The 24,314-nt window shown below is 42.5% G+C and overlaps 2 protein-coding genes across 2 annotated transcripts; both read right to left on the bottom strand.

Moving 5' to 3' along the window:
- Positions 1–7,083: 7,083 nt before the first annotated feature.
- LOC115457355 (olfactory receptor 1019-like) lies at positions 7,084–8,034 on the bottom strand. The gene has a single exon (XM_030186772.1). The coding sequence runs from the start codon at positions 8,032–8,034 to the stop codon at positions 7,084–7,086; it is 951 nt and encodes a 316-aa protein (XP_030042632.1).
- Positions 8,035–22,871: 14,837 nt separating this feature from the next.
- On the bottom strand, positions 22,872–23,816 carry LOC115457356 (olfactory receptor 1019-like). The gene has a single exon (XM_030186773.1). The coding sequence runs from the start codon at positions 23,814–23,816 to the stop codon at positions 22,872–22,874; it is 945 nt and encodes a 314-aa protein (XP_030042633.1).
- Positions 23,817–24,314: the final 498 nt, after the last annotated feature.

Consider the following 24,314-nt stretch of genomic DNA (forward strand, 5'->3'; position numbering starts at 1 on the left):
GGGTCCCTCATTTTCTCCCAAAAGAAATTACGCATGCCAGCCCGTGAAGTGGAATGCACAAACCAAAAAGCTCAACTAAAGCAAGACACCGGCATAATTGTCACAAAGAAAAGGTTGATGAAATTCCATCGTGAAGCAATTAATGAATTTTCAACAGTCCTTCAAAAGCGTGGAAGTCTTGGTTAAAATACACAAATGTAAGAGAAAAAAGAAATAGCCCTCTTGCTTTTGAGAGTCTGCTTTTCTTAACTGAACCTAAGGTAGAAACAAGGTACTTCTAATATTCCTCCCTAAGAACAATGTAAAAAAAAAAACCAAATACGTTATATATAAAACTATCAAACTGTCAAGGCTCCTCTTTCCCAGTCAGGGTTGTAAGTCCAGACTTACAGCCAGTGACCATCAAACATGAAGAGTTTGACACCTTCAAAATCACAGCATTGCCCATACAATCACCGAACTATAGGGGGGATTTTCAGAAGCCCTCCAATTTCATGGGGCTAGAAAATTCTGGGCACCGTTAACCTGAAAGAGACGTCTCAGATGAGGAGCTGATCACAAGGTCCAAACCTTCAAAGCCTTTCTCGTGTCATATACCTAACATTATCATATCACCGTAAAAGGATTTCCAGCAAATCTTCCGTTTTCCAAACAGCACGTTCCATAAACCAGAGCTCACTTTACAGTATAATAATGTCATGTCAGGCTTTTGTTTTTCAAAACCTAGAAAAGCGAGAGGCTGAAATGAATTGACTTCTCAAATATTGATCATTTCTTTCTTTGAAAAATTGGCTATTCTAGCAGTCTAACACACCCTCCTCTCCTTCTCCAACTGATTTCCAGATTTGTAGCAAAGAATTATTCATTGTATTGGATTTTTGAAAACACAAGCAGGTTTGCACCATGCATATCTTCAGGGTGACTCATGTTAGTTTACACTCTATTCACCATGAGGTAGGGTTACCGTGCGAGTAGCGCCCGCTGAATTGGCACTGCCGCCTGGACAGCGTGTGAGCTGGATGGGAGTTTTGAAGTTGGTGTATGCAGTTTCCCATGCTAGAAAATACATTTCTATTTTCTATCGCAGGGGCTTACCTGGTGATAATCAGCAAAGTGCAGCCACAGTGCCGCATGCTCCCCGATAATCACATGGTTAGTGCGTGAGCTCTTACCGCCAAGTAAATAGGAGGGCAGTAAGGGCTGACGTGGTAAATGGCTAACTTTTAACTTAGGGCCCCTTTTACCAAGCTGTGACAAAAGTGGGCCTGGCGCTGGTGTTGGTGCGTGTTTTGCATGCGCGCCGAGACTCCCCCTTTTACCACAGCTGGTAAAAGAGAAGGTCTCGCCTTCCTGCAGGAAATGGACGTGCTGCAAATCACATGCTGCATGGCCATTTCGGGGGGTGGCGGTAAGGGCTGCTGCCTAATTACAGCGCCAGGCTACTCCTGGTGGTGCTTCCTGTATAGCGAGCGGTCAGCCCGCGTTGGGTTTACCGCCGCTTAGTAAAAGGAGCTCTTAGCACCTGGCCATTATTGCTGAATATTGAAATTTGGCTTTTTGGTTGATGCACTAAAGAGGTGGCCTGAGCACGTGTGAAATTCCCACATGCTAAACGTAATGCAGGCCACTTTTTAGCACGTAAAAGTGGCTCCATGTGAACTGGCAATACCTTTGTGCCAGGGACATGGATTCACTTCATTAATGCAGCATAAAAAAATCTGGCGCCCTGTTAAGAGAATTACAGTGTAGTAAATTTAAAACAAATCGGAGAAAATGTTTCTTCACCCAATGCATAATTAAACTCTGGAATTCGTTGCCGGAGAACGTGGTGAAGGCGGTTAGCTTAGCAGAGTTTAAAAAGGGGTTGGACGGTTTCCTAAAGGACAAGTCCATAAACCGCTACTAAATGGACTTGGGAAAAATCCACAATTCCAGGAATAACATGTATAGAATGTTTGTACGTTTGGGAAGCTTGCCAGGTGCCGTTGGCCTGGATTGGCCACTGTCGGGGACAGGATGCTGGGCTCGATGGACCCTTGGTCTTTTCCCAGTGTGGCATTACTTATGTACCCTCCTAATGCATGTAAAACTGATTTAACAAATACTTCTCTACAAATTAAGAAACATTGCTTTGCTTGTGTAAAATCCTTCCACTGCACATAGAACATTTTCAATCTGTAAAGAATGGAAAACATATCTCAAAAATTCCAAACAGAGTTTTGCCTGTGCCCATTCCTAATTAATTCCTATCAAATAAAATAAATTATGCACAGAAGTTTTTTTATAATAACACTAAAGGCAAGGAAGAATAATAATACATTTAACAATTTGACCATTGCATGACCTCTGCTGCATGTTCAAATCTGTTTAAAAAATCAATATTTAAAAATCAGAAAAAGAAACTCTGAAGTAATACATTCAATTCAGTGTGGCAGCAGCTGCTAAAAAAGCAAATAGAATTCCAGGAATTATTAGGAAGGGGATAGAAAGTAAGACGATAAATATTATAAAGCTTCTGTATCACACAACTCTGGTCGTCGTAGCTCAAAAAAAAATATATAACAAAATTAGAAAAGGTTCAAAGAAGATTGAGGGGATGGAACTTCTCTTGCGTGAGGATAGGCTTAAGAGGTTATGATAGAGAAATCTCCCCCCTTCTGCTCCATGTCTCCCATATTGTGTTCAGTGATCTGTCTCTTACCTCATGTGTAAGTTTTTCCATGGTGTATCCCATTCTGGCACGATGAAGCCTCAGACCTCTTCCCCTCGGCAGCAATGAAGCGTCAGCATCAACCGGCAGAGAGGAAGTGAGTTTCCCCCTCTCTCTTTCTGGGACTGAGCCACTCAGGTGAAAGTGAAATGGTTCCCGGGGTTCCACCATCTGAATTTCATTTTAATCTTCATTTCTCACTTGTGTAGGGACTGCATTCAACAACGTTTTCACAATAATAGCAATTCAGACAGTCCCTCTGAATTTGTGTTACCTGCAAAGCAAACGGCTGTTGGCTCCTTCCTGCACCTGTAGGGCTCAGAAAGGAACACTTAAATGGGTTAAAAAATAAACCTTTTGGGATCCGTTTCTGAAGGCAATGGAAAATAAAAACACTGAACAGACACTAGTTCTGGTTTGAGGAATTCAAGATTTCTCCAGAGGCCCATTTATCACATTGAAGTTGGAAGAAGAAGGGCAAAGGAATCCGTTGAGGAGTTACTGGCTTCAAGGATCAGGAGGCCACCTGCCAGATTTTAATTGTGTGAAGCAGTTGTGCCTGTGATTTTCTTTTCTTAGGAAACCAACTCGAATAATTTGGGATGGATTAATCTTACATTGTCTGTTTTTATCATACAATGTCTGTACCATATAATGACAGCCTATTGGTTTTTTGGTCACTTTTTCACATATCCTCATTTTAGATACTTTCATGCTTTTTACAACTTTTCTTTAAAAATAATATGTATCTACAGGACTGTGACATGTAAAAGTATACAGTCCAAGTTGCATTGCTTTTTTATGGAGTTTGCACTGAGTTCTTAGGACCTCTTTTTACAAACCCGTGCTACCGATTCCTGGTGCACCAATTGAGAGGAAGTCCATTCCATTCCTATGGGTTTCCTCTCATTCGGCACACAGGAATCAGTAACAGGATTCATGGGATGAGCAGAGAGCCCTGGTTCCCAAACCTGTCTTGGGAGGCCACCCAATGAGTTGGGTCTTCAGGATATTCACAATACACAACCTACGGTATTGCACATTATTTGTAGATATCCTGAAATCCAGGGTTTGGCAACAACTGATATAGAGAATCTTTATATTCTAAGATGTCTAGGGAAAACCAGAGATCAAGGAGGAAGTAAGACATTGTAAAAGAAACAAATTCAGCAGCACGAGACCCGGTTTCCTCTCTGCCAGTACAGTCCCAGTATCCCAGCATGGTATTAAAGGGCACTCTTCCCTCTGAACCGGTACTGACCCAGTGTCTCAGCATAGTGTTAGGGGGCATTCTCCTCTCTAACCCAGTATCTTAGCAAGGTGTTAGGGGACACTCTCCCCTCTGAACCGGTACTAGTGACCCAGTGTCTCAGCATGGTGTTAGGGGACACTGGATTAGTACTGGTTGAGAATGAAGAGTGTCCCTAACCACATTCTAGGACACTGGGTCAGTACCAGTTCAGAGAGAGCAGTGTCCCAACATGGTATTAGGAAACACCCATCCCTCCGAGCCAGTAATGAGCCAGTGTCCCAACACAGTGTAGGGGGCACTTTCCTCTCGGAACCAGCGCTGATCCAGTGTCCTAGCATGCAATTAGGAGAAATTCTGCTCAACCTATTCTGCGTGTCCTGAAGGGACTCACAAGCTCTCTCTTATGGTAGTAAGCAAGTGTGGCATTTGCAGCATCCAGCAGCAGGTCACTGTCACCGTGTTGACTGATGAGCTAGTGAAGCCTGAACTGAGGACCACTTGGGTGTATAATTGAAGGAATTAGAGGTTGTGGGCCCAGAATGCAAAGCTTCTATGGCCAGCACAAATGTTCTCCCTTTTGCAGCTCCTCCACCCACTGAAAATGTCTTTGATTGAATTGCATTTCAAACAATGAACGTTTCTAATACGGGGGTTGCAAGAGAGAGAGAGAGAGAGAGGTACCAGCAAGAACTAGAACAGTTAGAGGAATGACCAACTGCATTAAGGGAGTTAAAGGGAACTGTACTTGAGGATTTTAGGATAGTGGAGACTTTGGAAATAGTGACTCAAGGATTGGCTGAGACCAGGAGAAGAATGGGAATTCAAGAAGCAGAGGCTGGGAACTGGTGACTTTCACCTGCTGTAATATATTTCATAGTTTGGGTTGTTGCTGCTTGGGTTCTGGCAGTTAGTGCTGTTGTGGTGTGGTAGATTTGGTATATGGGATCAGACTCTAGGGATGAAGGGGGGAACCTACATGTGGGTACAGTGAGTTTTGGAGGGATCCCATTTACTACCACAAGTGTAACAGATAGGGGGGAATGGGCCTGGGCCCACCTGCCTGAAGTGCACTGCACCCACTAAAACCTGCTCCAAGGACCTGCATACTGCTGTGATGGAGCTGGGTATGACATTTGAGGCTGGCATAGAGGCTGGAAAAAATGTTTTTTAATTTTGTTTTGGGTGGGAGGGAGTTGGTGACCACTGGGGGAGTACGGGGAGGTCATCCCCAATTCCCTCCAGTGGTCATCTGGTCAGTTCAGGCACCTTTTCGAGACTTGGTCATGAAAAAAAGTGGACCAAGTTAAGTCGGCCAAATGTAGAACTAGAGGACATGAAATGAGATTGAAGGGAGGCAGACTCAAGAAAAATGTCAGCAGAGAGTGGTGGATGCTTGGAATGCCCTACCGCGGGAGGTGGTGGAGATGAAAACGGTAACAGAATTCAAACATGCGTGGGATAAACATAAAGGAATCCTGTGCAGAAGGAAGGGATCCTCAGGAGCTTAGCGGAGATTGGATGGCAGTGTTGGTGCTGGGAGGCGGGGCTAGTGCTGGGCAGACTTGTACGGTCTGTGCCCTGAAGAGGACAGGTACAAATAAAAAGTAGCACATAAGAGTTTATCTTGTTGGGCAGACTGGATGGACCGTGCAGGTCTTTTTCTGCCGTCATCTACTATGTTACTATGAATTTCCAAACAATGAATCAAAGTTTCTTTTTCCAAATATACACACAGAAAAAGACTCTCATAGGTAAAAAGAACTCTTTAGATCTTTATTCCTGCTTTTAATTTAGAAAGGATAGAGCCTCAAACAGAGCAAACAATTCCTGTACAAATTAAGTCTTCCACTAGTTTCTCTTTATTTTTTTTATCCCAAATAAAATCACGTTCAACTTATTTCCCAAAGTCTTTCATTCTATCAGTTCAATAGTCAGAATGGACCATATAGTACAACAGTCTTAGATAGATGGATGGATGGATGTTGGTTCAAAGCTGGTCAGTCTAAAGACCTGGGAGAGGAAAGGAAATTAGGAGAGCCTATCTATCTATCTATCTATCTATCTATCTATCTATCTATCTATCTATCTACCAACCTGTATATAAAAATCAACCTATCTATCTATCTATCTATCTATCTATCTATAAAATCAACCACAGTCTGTCTGTCTATCTATCTATCTACCAACCTGTATATAAAGTCTATCTATCTATCCATCCATCTCTCTGAGGTTCCATCAGTCTACAAGACATCAATATGGAACCTGAAACATCATTCACAATTTCTAATTAGTCCATAAATTGTGCCTCAGAACGATATAAACTCCAAAGAATTATGAATAATTTCAAAACTGATTATAAACTCAAAAGACAAGAATATTTAATTAAGTACCTTCTGACTAATTAACTGGGCATCTTATTAATAATTCTTTTAAAAGAAATTCAGGAAATAAGTGCCAAGAAACTCTGAAATGTTCTCCGAAATTCAAATAATTTGATAATATATAAGGAAATCTTTCCTAAGGGCCCTGTTTACAAAGGTGTGCTACTGTTTTAAGCGTGCACTAACCGTATAGACGCCCATAACCTTGTAGACGCCCATAATATTCCTATGGGTGTCTACATGATTAGCGTGCTAAAAATGCTAGCACGCATTTGTAAGCAGGGCTTTAATTGTATTTTTCTCCTTTTGTTAATTAATACTGTAAAATCTATTTCATATTTTAAATTGTTAACTGCTAAATATCACATTCCTACATAAGTACATAAGTAATGCCACACTGGGAAAAGACCAAGGGTCCATTGAGCCCAGCATCCTGTCCACGACAGCGGCTAATCCAAGCCAAGGGCACCTGGCAAGCTTCCCAAACGTACAAACATTCTATACATGTCATTCCTGGAATTGTGGATTTTTCCCCCAAGTCCATTTAGTAGTGGTTTATGGACTCATCCTTTAGGAAACCGTCTAACCCCTTTTTAAACTCTGCTAAGCTAACCGCCTTCACCACGTTCTCCGTCAACGAATTCCAGAGTTTAATTATGCGTTGGGTGAAGAAACATTTTCTCCAATTTGTTTTAAATTTACTACACTGTAGTTTCATCGCATGCAATGATCTAATTTTTTTAAGCCCCTGTTCTCTGAGACATTGCCTTCTTCAGGGCAGCTTTAATGTCTTTATTCCTTAGGCTGTAAATGATGGGGTTTAACATGGGGATCACAGTACTGTAAAATGCATCAGTCAGTTTATCAACTGAACTTACGCTCTTTGACATGGGTCTCAAATACATAAAAAATACCGTCCCAGTGTACATACTAACAATTATCAGGTGTGATGAGCAGGTGGAGAAGGTCTTGTACCTCCCCTTCACGGATTGCATGTTCAATATGGAATAAAAGATGCAGCTGTAGGATGTCAGGATGAGGGCAACACACAGCAAGACCAAACACAAGTTTAGGGAGCTTACCAGCAGTTTAATGGCAGAGGTATCACTGCATGAGAGTTTCAGCAAAGTCCTGAAATCACAGAATACATGGTTGATCACATTGTTCTGACAGAAAGAGGAATAAGAAATGGAAAGACCATATGGAAGAGCATCCAAATGCCCCATAACCCAGGAACTGGTACAGAGTAGGCTGCAGACTCTCTTATTCATGACGATTGAGTAGCGTAAGGGGTTGCAGATGGCCACATAACGGTCATAGGCCATGGCAGTGAGCAAATAGTATTCGACACTGCTGAAGGACATAAGAAGACAGAATTGGGTCATGCACCCCACAAAAGAAATTCTTTTGTCATCCATTAAGAAAATTGAGAGCATTTTTGGGAGAGTGCAGGAAGTTAAACACACATCCAAGATGCTTAGATTGCAGAGGAAGAAGTACATGGGTGTGTGGAGGCGAGAATCGATGCATATTATTGTCAAAATAGTGACATTTCCCAATAAGGCGACCAGGTAGATACACAGAAACACCATGAAGAGCAGAATCTGAAGGTCTGGAGAATCCGAGATCCCCAGGATGATAAACTCCGTGACCTGGCTTTGGTTTTCCTTCTGCATTTTCCATTTACTCATGACTTACTGAAGGCAGAAGAAAACAGACAAAACAAAGAAATCAGAAAATTGTTAAAACAAAACTAGAGTGAAGAAAGGGAACGTTATAAGGTCAAATGAAACATCAATTAATACTTCAATAGGATATTCAGTTTACCTTTTAATTTTACAGTTAAGGCACCTGTAATTAGATTATCACAATCATTACTATTAATAACAAAATTTAAATAATAATTGATCTAATATTAGTAGTAATTAATACTGGGGTTATTACTAAATCCATTCCTTCTTGCTACATTGGAAAGTGTTATGTGACAATAGGACTTTGTTCCTCACTTTTGAACGTGAAATATCCTAGCAGCACTCCTTACTGGCAGGAAGACCAGAGGAGAGAAACCAATGTTCCCACTAAGCAGCTTCGAGATGCGTGAGGTTCTACTACTACTATTTAACATTTCTAAAGTGCTACCAGGGTTGTGCAGCGCTGTACAATTAACAAAGAAGGACAGTCCCTGCTCAAAGGAGCTTACAATCTAAAGGACAAAAAGTGTAGCCAATCAAGATTGAGGCAGTCTAGATTTCCTGGATAGAGGTACAATGGTTAGGTGCCGAAAGTGACATTGAAGAGGTGGGCTTTGAGCAAGGATTTGAAGATGGGTAGGGAGAGGGCTTGGCGTATGGGCTCAGGGAGTTTATTCCAAGCATAGGGTGAGGCGAGGCAGAAAGGGCGGAGTCTGGAGTTGGCGGTGGTGGAGAAGGGTACTGAGAGGAGGGATTTGTCCTGTGAGCGGAGGTTACGGGTAGGAGTGTAAGGGGAGATGAGGGTAGAGAGGTAATGAGGGGCTGCGGATTGAGTGCATTTGTAGGTTAGTAGGAGAAGCTTGAACTGTATGCGGTACCTGATCGGAAGCCAGTGAAGTGACTTGAGGAGAGGGGTGATATGAGCATATCGGTCCAGGCGGAAGTTAAGATGCGTAGCAGAGTTCTGAACGGGTTGAAGGTTCTGACTCTATCATACCCACCTTCTTTTCTTCACCCCATTGGTCTAGCTCTAATTTTACAGCTTTGCATTCTTCTGTCCACTAATGTTATTATTAACCAAGGATGTATTTTGTATATTGGAAGTCTGTCAAAATGAAATTATTTCTCTTCATTGTACTTCACTGTCCTTTCCTTTACTTGCCATCCTTTCCGAAACACGATACTTTTGGAGGGTAAACAGATATTTTTATTTCTCACTATCAGTGCCGTAGCGAGGGCAGCTGACACCCGGGGCGGGTCACCGCTGCGCACCCTCCCCCCTCTGGAGCGCACCCCCCCCCCCCCGGAGTGCATACTTACAGCGGAAAGCGGCGAGGGACGGACGGGAGGACCGATCCGCCCCTGGTGCATGCCGCTGGGAGCTGCGTCGGCTCCGCTGGTTCCCTGCTCTCTCTGCCCCTGAACAGGAAGTAACCTGTTCCGGGGCAGAGAGAGCAGTGAACCAGCGGAGCTGACACCCCCCCCCCCAGCTCACCTTGAGCTACTACTGAAAAAGGTGTGAGTAAAATCTAAATAAATAAAAATGTAGGTGTGAATGTTTACAAGAGGTCTATGGCTTCTGCAAATGTTCACATCTAAATGCAACTGACAGTATTCGATAAATATCAGCCCCACTTACGCTCCAGCTCCTCCTGTTCGATGCACTATGACATTTTAGCATGTAATTGTAGAAGTGTTTAGGTGTGACGGTGCCATTTCTGTGGTGTGTGCACTTATCCACATGGATGGCACTATGTGCAATAAATACATCAATTTAAGCTACCCAACCGCTTGCAGACTGAGGGGTTAATGTGCAGCAGTGCCCCACTATTCTCAGGCCTTCCTGTGGCAAATGTGGTTTCCTACGTTTTCTAAGCGGACCATTCTACATGCAAGAACAGTTACATAAGTTGTGCCATTTTGCGAGTGCTTTTTAGTAGGGCTGAGACATGATTGAAATTTCCCACAATGTGTAATGTCATTTTTAACAAGAAACAACAGGAAAATCCCCACATTTGGGATATTTTTAATATGTCATTAAGTTTCACAATAATTCAACAACAGTGAGCAGTACTGTGAAAAAGTGCTCAGTGCAAAATAATGCACACTATTGATAGCATGACCCTGAAAAATAATAATTAAAAAAAAAGAACAGAACAAAAGAATCCCATAAATGACACAGAAAACTAAACAAACTGAAAGTTTGCCCTGCTAATCCTGACTTTGAACTGCGTTTGCACTTTCCACAAATATTTTCAAATGCATGTATGTGCATTCATTTAGTTATGAAATAGTTCCAGGCAGAAAGGAAATAGAGATGTGTTTGATTGTTTCTTCCTCAGGTAATTTTGCTTTGAAAATCATTACAAAGTACCCATGAAATTTACAAATAATCTTTCAATATGAAAATTGCATTTCAAAGAAAGTTAACCCTTTAAATATTGTATTCAATGGTTGATGTGCATTTTTTATATTCTATGGTTCTATGAAAAACAAAAATTTAATAAAATATATTAACCTCCAGATAAATTGAAACTGGCATTCAAGCTGGGTTATGATACCATCACTCTTGATGTGCAGCTACCTTGGCATCTCATTAATATTCACACCTTTTACTCACCTGAATTAGCTCACTGTCACAATGACAATCCTTGTGCAAGGGGCCACTTCTTCTGTTTGGGTCCTGATTCCTACTGGTAGATGTCACCAAAGAGTGAGGCTGAGACTTTCATCCCCCAGAAACAGAGCATATCTGGGTTTAAAAAAGGTTTGGATAAGTTCCTGGAGGAAAAGTCCATTGACATGGAGAAGCCACTGCTTGCCCTGGGATTGGTAGCATGGAATGTTGCTACTAACTAGGTTTCTGCTAGGCAGTGGCGTAGGAAGGGGGGGGGGCGATCCGCCCCGGGTGCACGCCGCTGGGGGGGGGGTGTCGGCTCTGCTGGTTCACTGCTCTCTCTGCCCCGGAACAGGTTACTTCTTGTTCTGGGGCAGAGAGAGCAGGGAACCAGCGGAGCCGACGCAGCTCCCAGCAACGTGCAATCAGGGCGGATCGGCCCTCCTGCCCGTCCATCGCCACTTTCCAAGGTAAAGGTGCGCTCCGTGTGTGTGGGGGGCGGGTGCGCTCCAGAGGGGGGAGGGTGCGTAACGCTGCACCCTAGGGGGTTGTGTGTGTGCTCAGCAGCGACCCGCCCCGGGTGTCAGCTGCCCTCGCTACAGCACTGCTGCCAGGTACTTGTAACCTGGATTCTGGTCTAGATGGCTGTTCTTATGTTATGTAGGAATCTCACCTAGATCCTCTACCAGTGATCTACTTTGGTGCCAATACAAATATTCTGTATTTAATTTTGTGGTGGATGGACACTAAAATTTTGTTTCCCTAAATCAGTAGAAGGTTGACCTACAATGTGTGAGCCTCATAATCTGGTGCGGGTCTGATTTGCACATGCTGCCTATGTTGTTCCTGGTATGTCTATGGAAGACGGTTAAACCAATTCACCCTCCCCTGAATGAAGTCACTGCTGTTGGTGCTTCTGCTATTCCTGATTCTAAGGATTGATTCCTACTGAGGCAGATCTATGATCTTCATGCCTGCAGTCCCTGCCAATCCCATATCTTCCTCTAAGTAAGTAAATAAGTAATTCCACACTGGGAAAAGACCAAAGGTCCATCGAGCCCAGCATCCTGTCCATGACAGCAGCCAATCCAGGCCAGCGGCACCTGGCAAGCTTCCCAAACGTACAAAACATTCTATACATGTTATTACTGGAATTGTGGATTTTTCCCAAGTCCATTTAGTAGCGGTTTATGGACTTGTCCTTTAGGAAACCGTCTAACCCCTTTTTAAACTCTGCCAAGCTAACCGCCTTCACCACGTTCTCCGGCAACGAATTCTAGAGTTTAATTATGCGTTGGGTGAAGAACATGATCCGTAAACAACACAGTGATCTACTTATCTCTTTGTGCTTTGCAATATTTGCCTCACATCAAATTTTAATAGTGAATATCACCAAAAACAGAGATTGAGGACTTTCCCTAGAGCAAAAGATCACTGAAGTCAGCTAAGAAATGTAGGAGCTGTTGATTGGAATGATGGAGAAAGTATGATTGAAATGAAAACTCTGAAACGTTTTCTGAAATTCAAATCATATGATAATATATCAGGAAATCTCTTCTCAACGATTTGCTTTTTCAGTCAGGGCTTCATGTAAAATTCTATTTCACATTGAGTTGAAATCCTTCACTGCTAAATATCACATTCTTACAAGCAATGATTCAATTTCTTAACCCCCTAGTTTCTTTTGCAGACCCTTCTTCAGGGCAGCTTTAATGTCTTTGTTCCTTAGACTGTAAATGATGGGGTTTAGCATGGGGATCACGGTGCTATAAAATGCATCCAAGAGTTTGTCAACTGAATTTATACCCTTCGACATGGGTTTTACATATACAAATAAAACTGACGCAAAGTATACGGTAAGAATGATCAGGTGAGATGAGCAGGTGGAGAAGGCCTTGTACCGCCCCTTCACCGACTGCATTTTCAATATGGAATAAAAGATGTGGCTGTAGGATGTCAGCATGAGGACAAGGGACAGCAAGGCCAAAGACACATCTAGGGTGTTCATCAACTGTTTAATGGCAGAGATATCAGTGCATGAGAGCTTCAGAATTGTATGGAAATCGCAAAATAAATGGTTGATCACTTTATGCCCACAGAAAAAAGAATATGAAAGGGACAAACTGTGTGGCAGGACATGGTTCGTCATGCAAGGTTCTACTTTGGGAGTTATGGACCAAGAAAGGGATCTGGGTGTCGTCATTGACAATACACTGAAACCCTCTGCTCAGTGTGCTGCTGCAGCTAGGAAAGCGAACAGAATGTTGGGGATTATTAGGAAAGGTATGGCGAACAGGTGTGAGGATGTTATAATGCCGTTGTATCGCTCCATGGTGCGACCGCACCTTGAGTACTGTGTTCAATTCTGGTCGCCGCATCTCAAGAAAGATATAGTAGAATTGGAAAAGGTACAGCGAAGGGCGACGAAAATGATAGCGGGGATGGGACGACTTCCCTATGAAGAAAGACTAAGGAGGCTAGGGCTCTTCAGCTTGGAGAAGAGACGGCTGAGGGGAGACATGATAGAGGTATATAAAATAATGAGTGGAGTGGAACAGGTAGATGTGAAGTGTCTGTTCACGCTTTCCAAAAATACTAGGACTAGGGGGCATGCGATGAAACTACAGTGTAGTAAATTTAAAACAAATGGGAGAAAATTTTTCTTCACCCAACGCGTAATTAAACTCTGGAATTCGTTGCCAAAGAATGTGGTGAAGGCGGTTAGCTTAGCAGAGTTTAAAAAGGGGTTAGACGGTTTCCTAAAGGACAAGTCCATAAACCGCTACTAAATGGACTTGGGAAAAATCCACAATTCCAGGAATAACATGTATAAAATGTTTGTACGTTTGGGAAGCTTGCCAGGTGCCCTTGACCTGGATTGGCCGCTGTCGTGGACAGGATGCTGGGCTCGATGGACCTTTGGTCTTTTCCCAGTGTGGCATTACTTATGTACTTATGACATCCAAAAACCCAACAAGCCAAGAAATGACAGACAGCAGGGCACAGACCCCTCTTGTTCATGATGACCGAGTAGCGTAAGGGGTTGCAGATGGCCACATAACGGTCATAGGCCATGGCGGTGAGCAAATAGGATTCCACCCCAGTGAAGGACATAAGCAGATAGAGCTGGGTCATGCACCCCACAAAAGAAATTCTTTTGTTGTCCATTAGGAAAATTGAAAGCATTTTTGGGAGAGTGCAGGAACTTAAACAGAGATCCAAGATGGCCAGGTTGAAGAGGAAGAAGTACATGGGTGTGTGGAGACGTGAATCAACGCACATTAGTGTCAAAATAGTGAGATTTCCCATCAAAGTGACCAGATAAATACACAGAAACACAATGAAGAGTAGAATCTGAAGGTTTGGGTAATCTGAGAACCCAAAGATGATAAAGCACACAGATATGGAACGCACTACCCATATTTTACTAATGTTATGCTGTTAACAAAATTGTAAGTTTCGTGTCAAACTGGACCTGCTGTACACCGCCTTGGATGAATCTCACCATAAAGTTGGTTAATAAATCCCAATAAATAAAGAAATGAATATGGGTTTGGAGAATGTGAGTGATCAAATATGAGACTGAATTAGAAGGGCTAATGAGGGAGCCCAATTATCATTTCTTTTAATTATGCTAGATAGGGACATTTATAGAGCAGGGAATCGGAAATAAGCAAATGTGCTAGCTGACAGTGCATATAAGTGAAACATCCAAGCCTTACCCTGGCAGTCTGATAGGGTGGGGGTGGGCAGGAGGTATGCATGAGGACATCAAAGCATCTCATTGATATTCTAACAGGATGGGTGTGGGTAGGTGAGGGGAGGGTGATAAACAGAGAAATACAGAGAAATACAATTCTATGGTCTATAGTGGGCTAGAAAACCCATATCTTTATTAAGTCCTGTCTGTTGAGTGTCAAAATAATCAATCATGATTTGGACGGAAGGGGAAGAAACTCTAAAACAATTTTACCATGCCTTCAATACATACCATCCTACAATCAGATTCAAAATTGACTACTCCCCAGAAAAAGTCAATTTTTTGGACACCACAGTCTCAATCAGTGATGGCTGTATACAAACATCTATATACAAGAAACCCACAGACAGATGCAGCTACCTCCACAACTCCAGCTTCTCCACAACTCCAGCTTCCATCCTTCACATACAAAGAGATCCATTATTTACAGCCAAGCCACAAGATACCACCGGATCAGCTCGGACCCAGGGGATAGAGACAGACACCTTGAAACCCTGACTGCATCCTTCAAACAGAAAAGCTACAACCCCAAAATAATCTCCAAGAATATTGCCTCCTCTCTCAAAATACCCAGGGAAAATCTGCTACAGTACAAAGAAAAAAAAGCCACAGACAGAATCCCCCTTGTAGTGACATAGAACCCAGAGCTGGAGAAACTGAGGAAAATCATAAGAGACCTACAGCCTCTGCTCCAGGAAGATGAATTACTGAAAGAGATATTCCCAACCCCACCAGTGCTGGCCTTCAGACAGCCACCCAGCTTAAAACACAGGCTAATCAGGAGTAAGCTTCCAACCCAGACTGAAAAAGAAAAAAAGGGCACATTTCCCTGTAATATAACCAGCTGTAAGCTATGCCAAAACATTTCACAGGACCCCACAGTCATGTACAAAGGAAAAATATTCAAAATAAAGGAATCTTTCACATGCTCAACTTATATATAATTCAGTGTAAAAAATGTAACGAAGGATGCTATATTGGAGAAACAGGCCAAATGCTTAAGACAAGGTTCAATCTACATAGACATCACATAAACAATAATGGTGTCAGCAGAACTCCCACCCCTGTTGGCCAGCACTTTACAGGACCAGGACACTGTATCAGTGATTTCACAGTGAGAATCCTGAAAGGTAACTTTAAAACTATACAGGAACGTAAGACCTTTGAAGTCAGAATGATTATTTTGACACTCAACAGACAGGACTTAATAAAGACCATAGAATTGTATTTCTCTGTATTTCTCTGTTTATCACCCTCCCCTCACCTACCCACACCCATCCTGTTAGAATATCAATGAGATGCTTTGATGTCCTCATGCATACCTCCTGCCCACCCCCACCCTATCAGACTGCCAGGGTAAGGCTTGGATGTTTCACTTATATGCACTGTCAGCTAGCACATTTGCTTATTTCCGATCTGACGAAGATGAGCAACCTTCGAAAGCTAATCAAGAAATGTGTTATGTTATGTCCAATAAAAAAGGTATCATCTTATTTTCTTTTCCATGTTTTATTTTGTTTGATTTCTATTGATAACCTTAAGAGTGGACTAACACGGCTACCTCACCTCTCTACTTAGAGCAGGGAAGAAAGTCTGATATAACTACTAAAGCTGAGATTAAAACAAATTTGTGATTATCAGAGATACAGAAAAGGTTAGAAAGGGTCTTACTGCTTTGACTTATTTAAGCTAAGGAGTAGATTTGCAACCAGAAGATCATGAGCAGACTTACCTGAAGAGAAGATCCGTTCCGGTGTCCAGTTAAGCTAGCCAACGCAAGACAGAGAAGCCTGGAAGAAAGGAAAACAAGTTAAGTGACCGAGCAAAATAAAAATATAGCATGCACACTAAAATGTATTTATTTATTATATTTGTATCTCGCACTTTCCCACTAAAAGCAGGCTCAATGCGGCTTACAAAGTAATAGGTAACACAAATTTTGTTATGTAAAGTATGAAATTAAGTACAATGTAATAATAAGATGGATAGGTAGGTAGAGACAGGTGATAGAGAGAGGAAGGTAAGGTAGGAAATAGAGTCTGGATCAATGTCGTTTTCTCTTCAGTATATGTAAGGTAGATGGGTTCAAGAGATTAATCTGGGTCTTTTGGGTAGGCTTGTTTGAATAGATGGGGTTTTAGAACTTTTCTAAATGGTAGGTGGTCATGGATTGCTCGGATAGGTCTAGGGAGAGTGTTCCATAGACGGCTGCCCAGGAAGGAGAAATTGGATCCATAATAAGTTTTGTACTTAAGACTTTTACAGCTGGGGTAATGCAGGTTGAGGTACTTTCGTGAGGATACAGACATGTTTCTTGCTGGAAATGTAAAGGTAAACAAGAGACGTATTTATTTATTTGTGACATTTAAATCCCACATTATCCCAAACAAGTTTGAGTTCAATGTGGCTTACAATAAACAGTGTAGGATACATAACAAAGAATAATGCATAAGAAAGTAATTTGTTGTAAGAATCCCATTTTACAGTTTTAGAAAGGTCCACAATGATGTAAACTTACCTAAATCCGTTTAATACTTATGTGATTTCTTTATTCTTGAACTTTGTAGAAACGAGGCTTCAGACTGTGAAATTATCTTCTCTTCATTGGTTAGAATCATTGTTTGAAATATTAAACAACAAATCTGTAACTTTTCTATTATTTTCCAAGCAATCCATTACTACTTAAACTTTCTCTTTCAGAATTTTCAATCAGATTTTACTGCACCATTTTGGCTCAAATTAACAAATCTTTTTTACTGTGACAAGGTCTGCTGTCTTGTAAAGGTGGTTGAATGTTACAAATTGCCTTGTTAAAACCCTTAGTAAAGGGTTTTAATACTGAGCACTAACTGCAGGTGACAAGGTACTTCCACCTGGTAACTGTGGCACGTGACACTAGAAGGACATAATCTTTGCCACGTGTAATGATTGTTGTATAAACGTACTGTATTCTTTTGCATGTGAACTGAAAGGTTCGTTGCTCCTTCACCTGTGTGTCTGTAGGACTCAGCTTCAAATAGACTCAACTAAGTTTTTAAATCTGTTTGGGACCACTTCCTGAAGGGAATGAAAGAGCACTGAACAGTCACTAGCTCCGGCGGTAGAATCTACTCCATTCCCTCCAGGATCATCTATTCCTCTGTGACCGGAAGAACAGAGGTAAACAGCAGGGAGCAGGGAAATAATCAGGTATCCCCAGCTGTCTTTTAATGGAGCGTCTCAACTCAACTTGTCTCTGTGTTATTCTGTTGTCTAATTTTTTTTTTAATTGTCCTGTTTGTTTGTCATATATAGATTGTGAACTCTCTTCAGCATGCCGTATACGTCTTATAGGGAAAAGTACATAAGTACCGCCATACTGGGAAAAGACCAAGGGTCCTTCAAGCCCAGAATCCTGTCTCTGACAGCGGCCAATCCAGGCTTCAAGAACCTGACAACCCCCCCCCCCCCAAAAAAAAAAAATTAATAATGTTCAATGGACTTTTCCTTCAGGAATCTGTCCAACCCCTCCCCCCCCCTTAAACTCCGTAAGGCCAACCGCTGCCACCACATTCTCTGGCAACAACTTCCAGAGTCCAACTACACGCTGAGTAAAGAAAAACTTTCTCCTATTTGTTTTAAATCTACCATATTCTAGCTTCATCTTGTGTCCCCTGGTTTTGTTGTTGTTTGAAAGTGTAAACAATCGCTTCACATCTGTCCGCTCTACTCGGCTCATTATCTTGTAGACTTCTATCATATCACCCCTCAGCCGCCTTTTCTCCAAGCTGAAGAGCCCTAACCTTCTCAGCCTTTCCTCATAGGGAAGTCGTTCCATTCCCTTTATCATTTTTGTCGCCCTTCTCTGCACCTTTTCTAATTCCTTTATATCTTTTTTGAGATGCGGCGACCAGAATCGGACACAATACTCGAGGTGGGATTTGATATACTTCCTTCTGTGGTTACAATCAAAGCGGTTTACATATTATATACAGGCACTGAGGGGCCATTTCACTAAGCCGTGTAGGTGGGCACCTGTCTCCAACGTGCATCAATTTGAAACAACCACCCGGCTACCGCATGTCCCGGGCAGTAATTCCATTTTTTTACGTGCGTCCGATACGTGCGGCAGAAAATATTTGTTATTTTCTACTGCATGGCACTAACCAGGCGGTAATTGGCAGTGTACGTACTCTGATGATTATCACCCGGTTAAGTCGATGGGTGGCAGTAAGGTTTCAGGCCCAAAATGGACGCGCACTGATTTTTATTTTGACGCAAATCCATTTTCAGCCTTTTTTGCAGGTGTGTCCATCCAATGCATGCGTCTACACAAGCGTAGCCCGCCATTTTTCAGTGCACCTTTAGTAAAAGGAGCCCTTATTTTGTACTTGGGGCAATGGAGGGTTAAGGCGCTCTTTGACCAAGCTGCAGTAAAAGGGGTCCTGTGGTAGCAGAAGTGACAGTGGCTGTTTTTGCTGTGTGATGGGGCCATGTTTACCGCAGTGGGTGAAAATGGGCAAAAATGAAATGGCCATGTGGTAAGTTCGCACTTCCCGCATGGCCAATTCAGGGGGAGAGGGGAAGCACTTGCCACCACCCACTGAGGAGGCAGTAAGGGCTCCTGTGCTAACCCTGCTGTAACTGGGCAGTGAACGGTGCTGCCCAATTACAGCCAGGTAACCCCCTGCAGAAGTATTTGAACCCAGCCCCTCCTGGCTCTCAGGCGGCTGCATTAACCATTAGGCCAACTCCCTCAGCTCTTGCTGTTGAAATGATAAGGAAACCAGCTGGAATGAATTCATATCTGAACTGAGCAATTTTAATCAGGATCCCTTCCCACTTGATCCATCCCCAGAGATATTTCAACAGAAAGAACCAGTACTCACATTTTCTCTGGAAATCAGCTCTGTTAGTAAAAAGGGCCCATGAATTTTAGCCATTTAACAACGGTGCGTAGGCGCCTACATGTGTCAAATTCGAACTACCCTCCCCCCCAGCTACCGTGTGCCCCCGGTGGTAATTCTAGTTTTTACGCGTCTCCCAAAATATTTTCTACATCGTGGCGCTAACCGGGCGGTAATCGTCAGTGTACGTGTGCTGACAATTAGCGCATGAGACCTTAGCGCTAAGTCAATGGGTGGCAGTATGGTCTCAGGCCTGCCAATTTTTGGCCCAAAAAGACCTTGTTTGCAGGCTCACTGAAAACTAGACCTGCACGCGTCCAATACATGCGCCTATGCCAGCGCAGGCCATTTTTCAGCACATCTTAGAAAAAGGGCCTCTCAGTGCAAAGTTCTACTTTATTGGGGTGCAGAAACCCAAGGGAATAATACAGGATGGGAGGGGGAGACTGAAGTGTGATAATAAGGAAAGAGATTTTGAAGGGGTGGTATCTGAGGAGTCGCAGTGAGGGATTGTGACAATCAGCGGAGCACAGCGATGAAACTCTGGCGAAACGCCACCCCTGGGAACGCCTACAAGTGGCAATGCAGAAGTGCTATTGTCAGTACACAGAACTTCATGAGGGTATTCACCTGTTCAAGTTTACACAAGCTATTACTACGCCCCCTGGAGGGAGGTTTTATAAAGAGGTGCACACGTCATGTTGAAACATACATTTTACTTAGTAAAAGGAGATACTAATGACTAAAATACCTGCTAAGCGCCATAGTCAGCCCAACGTGGGCGTACAGCAAGTACCTCCGGGCTACTGCAGCAGCCTGGTGGTACTTTCCACCCCTAGCGTGTCGTCATTTTCGTAGCACTGCCCAATTAATGCGGGAGCCCATACCGCCACCTCAATGGGTGACAGTAAGGGCTATCCCCCCCAAAAATGGCCACACATCCACATGGATGGCAGTATGTGCAGTAAATACATCAATTTAAGCTACCCAACCTCTTGCAGACTGAGGGGTTAATGTGCAGCACTGCCACACTATTTTCAGGCCTTCCTGTGGGAAACTTTCAGAAACCTAATACAATCAATGGTCCTAAGCCATGCAGATTAATGCAACGCAAACCATGCGGGATGTAAAGAACAACTCGCAAAAAAACTCCAGACTGCCCAAAACACAGCAGCCAGACTGATATATGGTAAAACCCGATTCGAAAGTGCTAAACCCCTTGGAGAAAAGCTGCATTGGCTCCCAATCAAAAAATGGATCACCTTCAAAATCTGCATCTTGGTCCACAAAATTATCTAAGACATAGTCCCAGGATACATGGCAGAGCTCATAAATATACCAACCAGAAACATAATCGGATCATCACGATCATACCTCAACCTACATTACCCAAATTGCAAAGGACTTAAATATAAAACAACTTACACATCCAGCTTCTCTTACTTAAGCGCTCAACTATGGAATGGACTCCCAAAAGCTGTGTAAACAATCCACGACCACCTAAACTTCAGGAAGTCACTAAAATCCCACCTCTTCAAAAAGGCCTATCCCACTGACCCAACATAAATCTCCACACCCAGGAACACAGCACATCCAGGAACACAGCATATCCAATGATCATACTGGACAACTACAATCCTCATTCCCTTCGGCCCTCATGACGCTTGACTCATACCCACCTCATTGACCATAATAAAACCTTGTATTTGTTATCAACCAAATTGGCAAACGCCTTGTGATAAGGTTAGCGAATGCAGGGTGGGATAAAATGCGGGGCCAAACTACATGTCCCAGAAGGTATTGGTAGAGGTAAGCAGGAAGGTGTGTCCAAAAACCTGCCAGGGACTTCACATAGGGGGAGTGGAGGGAAAGACTGGAAGGAGTAGCTGCTATGGCGATCCATAGCCAGGAAGGAAGCCTCCATAGGGGCTCACCATTTGAATTGGTATTTGGTTGATTGCCACGGGGCATTCTAGATATAATCCAGGAGGAGTGGGTGGGGAGAGAGGAAGAACCACGGGAGGTGAGTGCTTATTTGAAGGAGTTGAGGGCCAGGATTCAGAGGATCACGGAGTTTGCTCAGGGGAACATGCTGCAGATGAAGGAGGAAAGGAGAGATAATACATTGCTGGAAGCACATTTTAGTTGGGAAAACACATCAGAAACCTATTCCGGAGAATCTCAGGGTTGCCTCAGGTATAGCAAGAATCATCCATTGGATTAACCAGCGAGACAGCTATCAGCAGACTCCATGAATAAACATAAAACAGTGCGTGACTTGGCAGCTGTAGAGATCTCGTGAGTACCCTCAACTGCACCAAACACTAAAATCAGAAACAGTTTTCTATAAGGCCATAAAAACAACGCAAGATTTAACTATCTTCCGAAGGCTACTGAAAACAGATCTATTCAAGAAAGCATACCAACAACAGTCATCCTCAATACTAAATAATGAGACTACACATGAACTAGAAAAATCAAACTCTTATCACTTGACTGAATAACCTCTTTCACTCTAACCCTATGTTGAATATGGTTTCTCTACAGTCGATGACCTAATGTATATTACAAACCTATCACGCAGGAATCTTTACCATGTACGTATGCACCTTAATGCAATGACTTTTGTAATCTGTTACCCGGAAATGGCAACCGCCATTACGGCAAATGTAAGCCACATTGAGCCTGCAAATCGGTGGGAAAATGTGGGATACAAATGCTACAAATAAATAAATAAAAATAAAATATTTGACTCTCACTTCCTTATTTCTGCTCCATTCAGAAGGAGCAGAGGGAATTTCTTATTCCCCCACCATGGGCATAAAAGAAACGAACAATGCAAGGGGTGACCCTGGATAACAGAAGGCTTTATGTGTAGAAAGAAGCTTATATAAAACTACGCACCAAGTCTGTAAATTATATGTAAACAGGCACTACAAACCGAGTAACACAGTAGCATAGTAGATGTTGGCAAATAAAAACCTGTACGGTCCATCCAGTCTGCCCAACAAGATTAACTGGTGCCTCTTCTAATGCATGTAGTAAATGGTGTTGGGTCAACTGAATCAGCCAACCAGATTTGGTATGTTGTCCTCGTTTTATGAAATTATTTTTTAATGTTTTATGTCCTCATTCTTTTATGTTGGTGTTTAATTTTATTTATTTATTAGAACTTACTATACCGCCTTTAACTGCCACATTGCAGAAAAAATCCAGTAAAAGGAAAGCAATGAGTATAACAGGAAAGTAAAAATCAATAATCCAAAACAGAGAACAGACACAATACAAATATTCTTGGTAATACTGTCCAAGTCCATCTCGACAGCTATCGCTCCAGTTCCTCTTTCCCACTGCTTTTTGTGTCTTATTAAAATACTAGCAGAAATTTGTCAGGCAGAGTGACTACTTTGAAGACATGGACATTTAAATAGGCACCAAAATCATGAGTCTACCAACAGTTCGTCAAACTCCTCCTCCTCTGAACAGGCTTATTTTAAAGTTATTTTACAAGAGGCCTTTAACGAATGTGCAAAATAACCTTTACGAAATGATTGTTCGACAATGTTCCAATTTCTTAACCTCCTGTTCTCCCCTGCAGTCCCTTCTTCACGGCAGCTTTGACATCTTTGTTCCTTAGGCTGTAAATGATGGGGTTCAACATGGGGATCAGAGTACTATACAGTGCATCAAACAATTTGTCACCTGGGCTTGTGGTCTCGGAAAGAGGTCTCATGTACACAAAAAATACAGCTGCAGAGTATATACAAATCACTGTGAGGTGGGATGAGCAGGTGGAGAAGGCCTTGTGTCTTCCCTCCACAGACTGTATTTTTAAGATGGCTGAAATGATGCGGACATAGGACGTAAAGATGAGTAGGACACACGTCAAGATCAAGGACGTGTTTAGAGTGTTCATCAACTGTTTTATGTCGGAAATGTCACTGCACGCGAGTTTCACAACCGTTTGGAAGTCACAAAATAAATGGTCGATCACATTGTGCCCGCAGTACGAAGAGTAGGAAAGGGACACACAGTGTGGCACAATATCCAAAAATCCAGCTAGCCAGGAACTGGCAGACAGCAGGACGCATACCTTCTTGTTCATGATGACTGAATAACGCAAGGGATTGCAGATGGCCACGAAACGGTCATAGGACATGGCAGTGAGCAGATACAGTTCAACACCCGTGAAGGTCATAAGAAGGTAGAGCTGGATCATGCAACCCAAGAAAGAAATGGCTTTGTTGTCCATTAAGAAAATTGACAGCATTTTTGGGATAGTGCAGGAAGTTAAACAGAGATCCAGGATGCCCAGATTGCAGAGGAAGAAGTACATGGGTTTGTGGAGGCGCGAATCAATGCACATTAGCGACAAAATAGCGATATTCCCCATTAAAGTAACCAGGTAGATAAACAGAAACGACATGAAGAGCAGAAGCTGAAGGTCTGGATAATCTGAGAATCCCAAGATGATAAACTCGGTGACTTGGCTTTGGTTTTCCCTTTGTATGTGCCTCATACTTGAATTTTTCTGCAGTCTGGCTCTGTGTCAATAGTTTCCTGATTTTTCTGTGCTGTTTCTTCTCTTCCTCCTCCAGTAAAACATAACAAGACACTAATTAATGCTTCAATGAAATACTGAATATTCAGTTTACTTTTTAATTTTACAGTTAAGGCAACTGTAATTAGATTATTATTATTGTTATTGTTAATAGCAAAAAATATGAATTACTGTAATATTAGTAGTAATTATAACTACAATTGTTACTGAATTTTCTCTCTACTTTGGGAAGTGTCCTGTGGAAAGTGGCCTTTGGATTATTAAACCCTAACTTGCCCTGGGCTTCAATATTCCCGCTAAGCAGCTTCGAGATTCGTGGAGTCCTCCTATGGTGTTCCTGTTGGTGGGGTGACGGTACTACGATATCACACTTTCAGTTGTGAGCAACAGGAAGGTGCCTATCCATCGTGATTGAACACGTGATATTGCATCGCTACTTTCCACCTGCGGGAACAC

Source organism: Microcaecilia unicolor, chromosome 14 (assembly GCF_901765095.1).
Source record: "Microcaecilia unicolor chromosome 14, aMicUni1.1, whole genome shotgun sequence".
Lineage (NCBI taxonomy): Eukaryota > Metazoa > Chordata > Amphibia > Gymnophiona > Siphonopidae > Microcaecilia > Microcaecilia unicolor.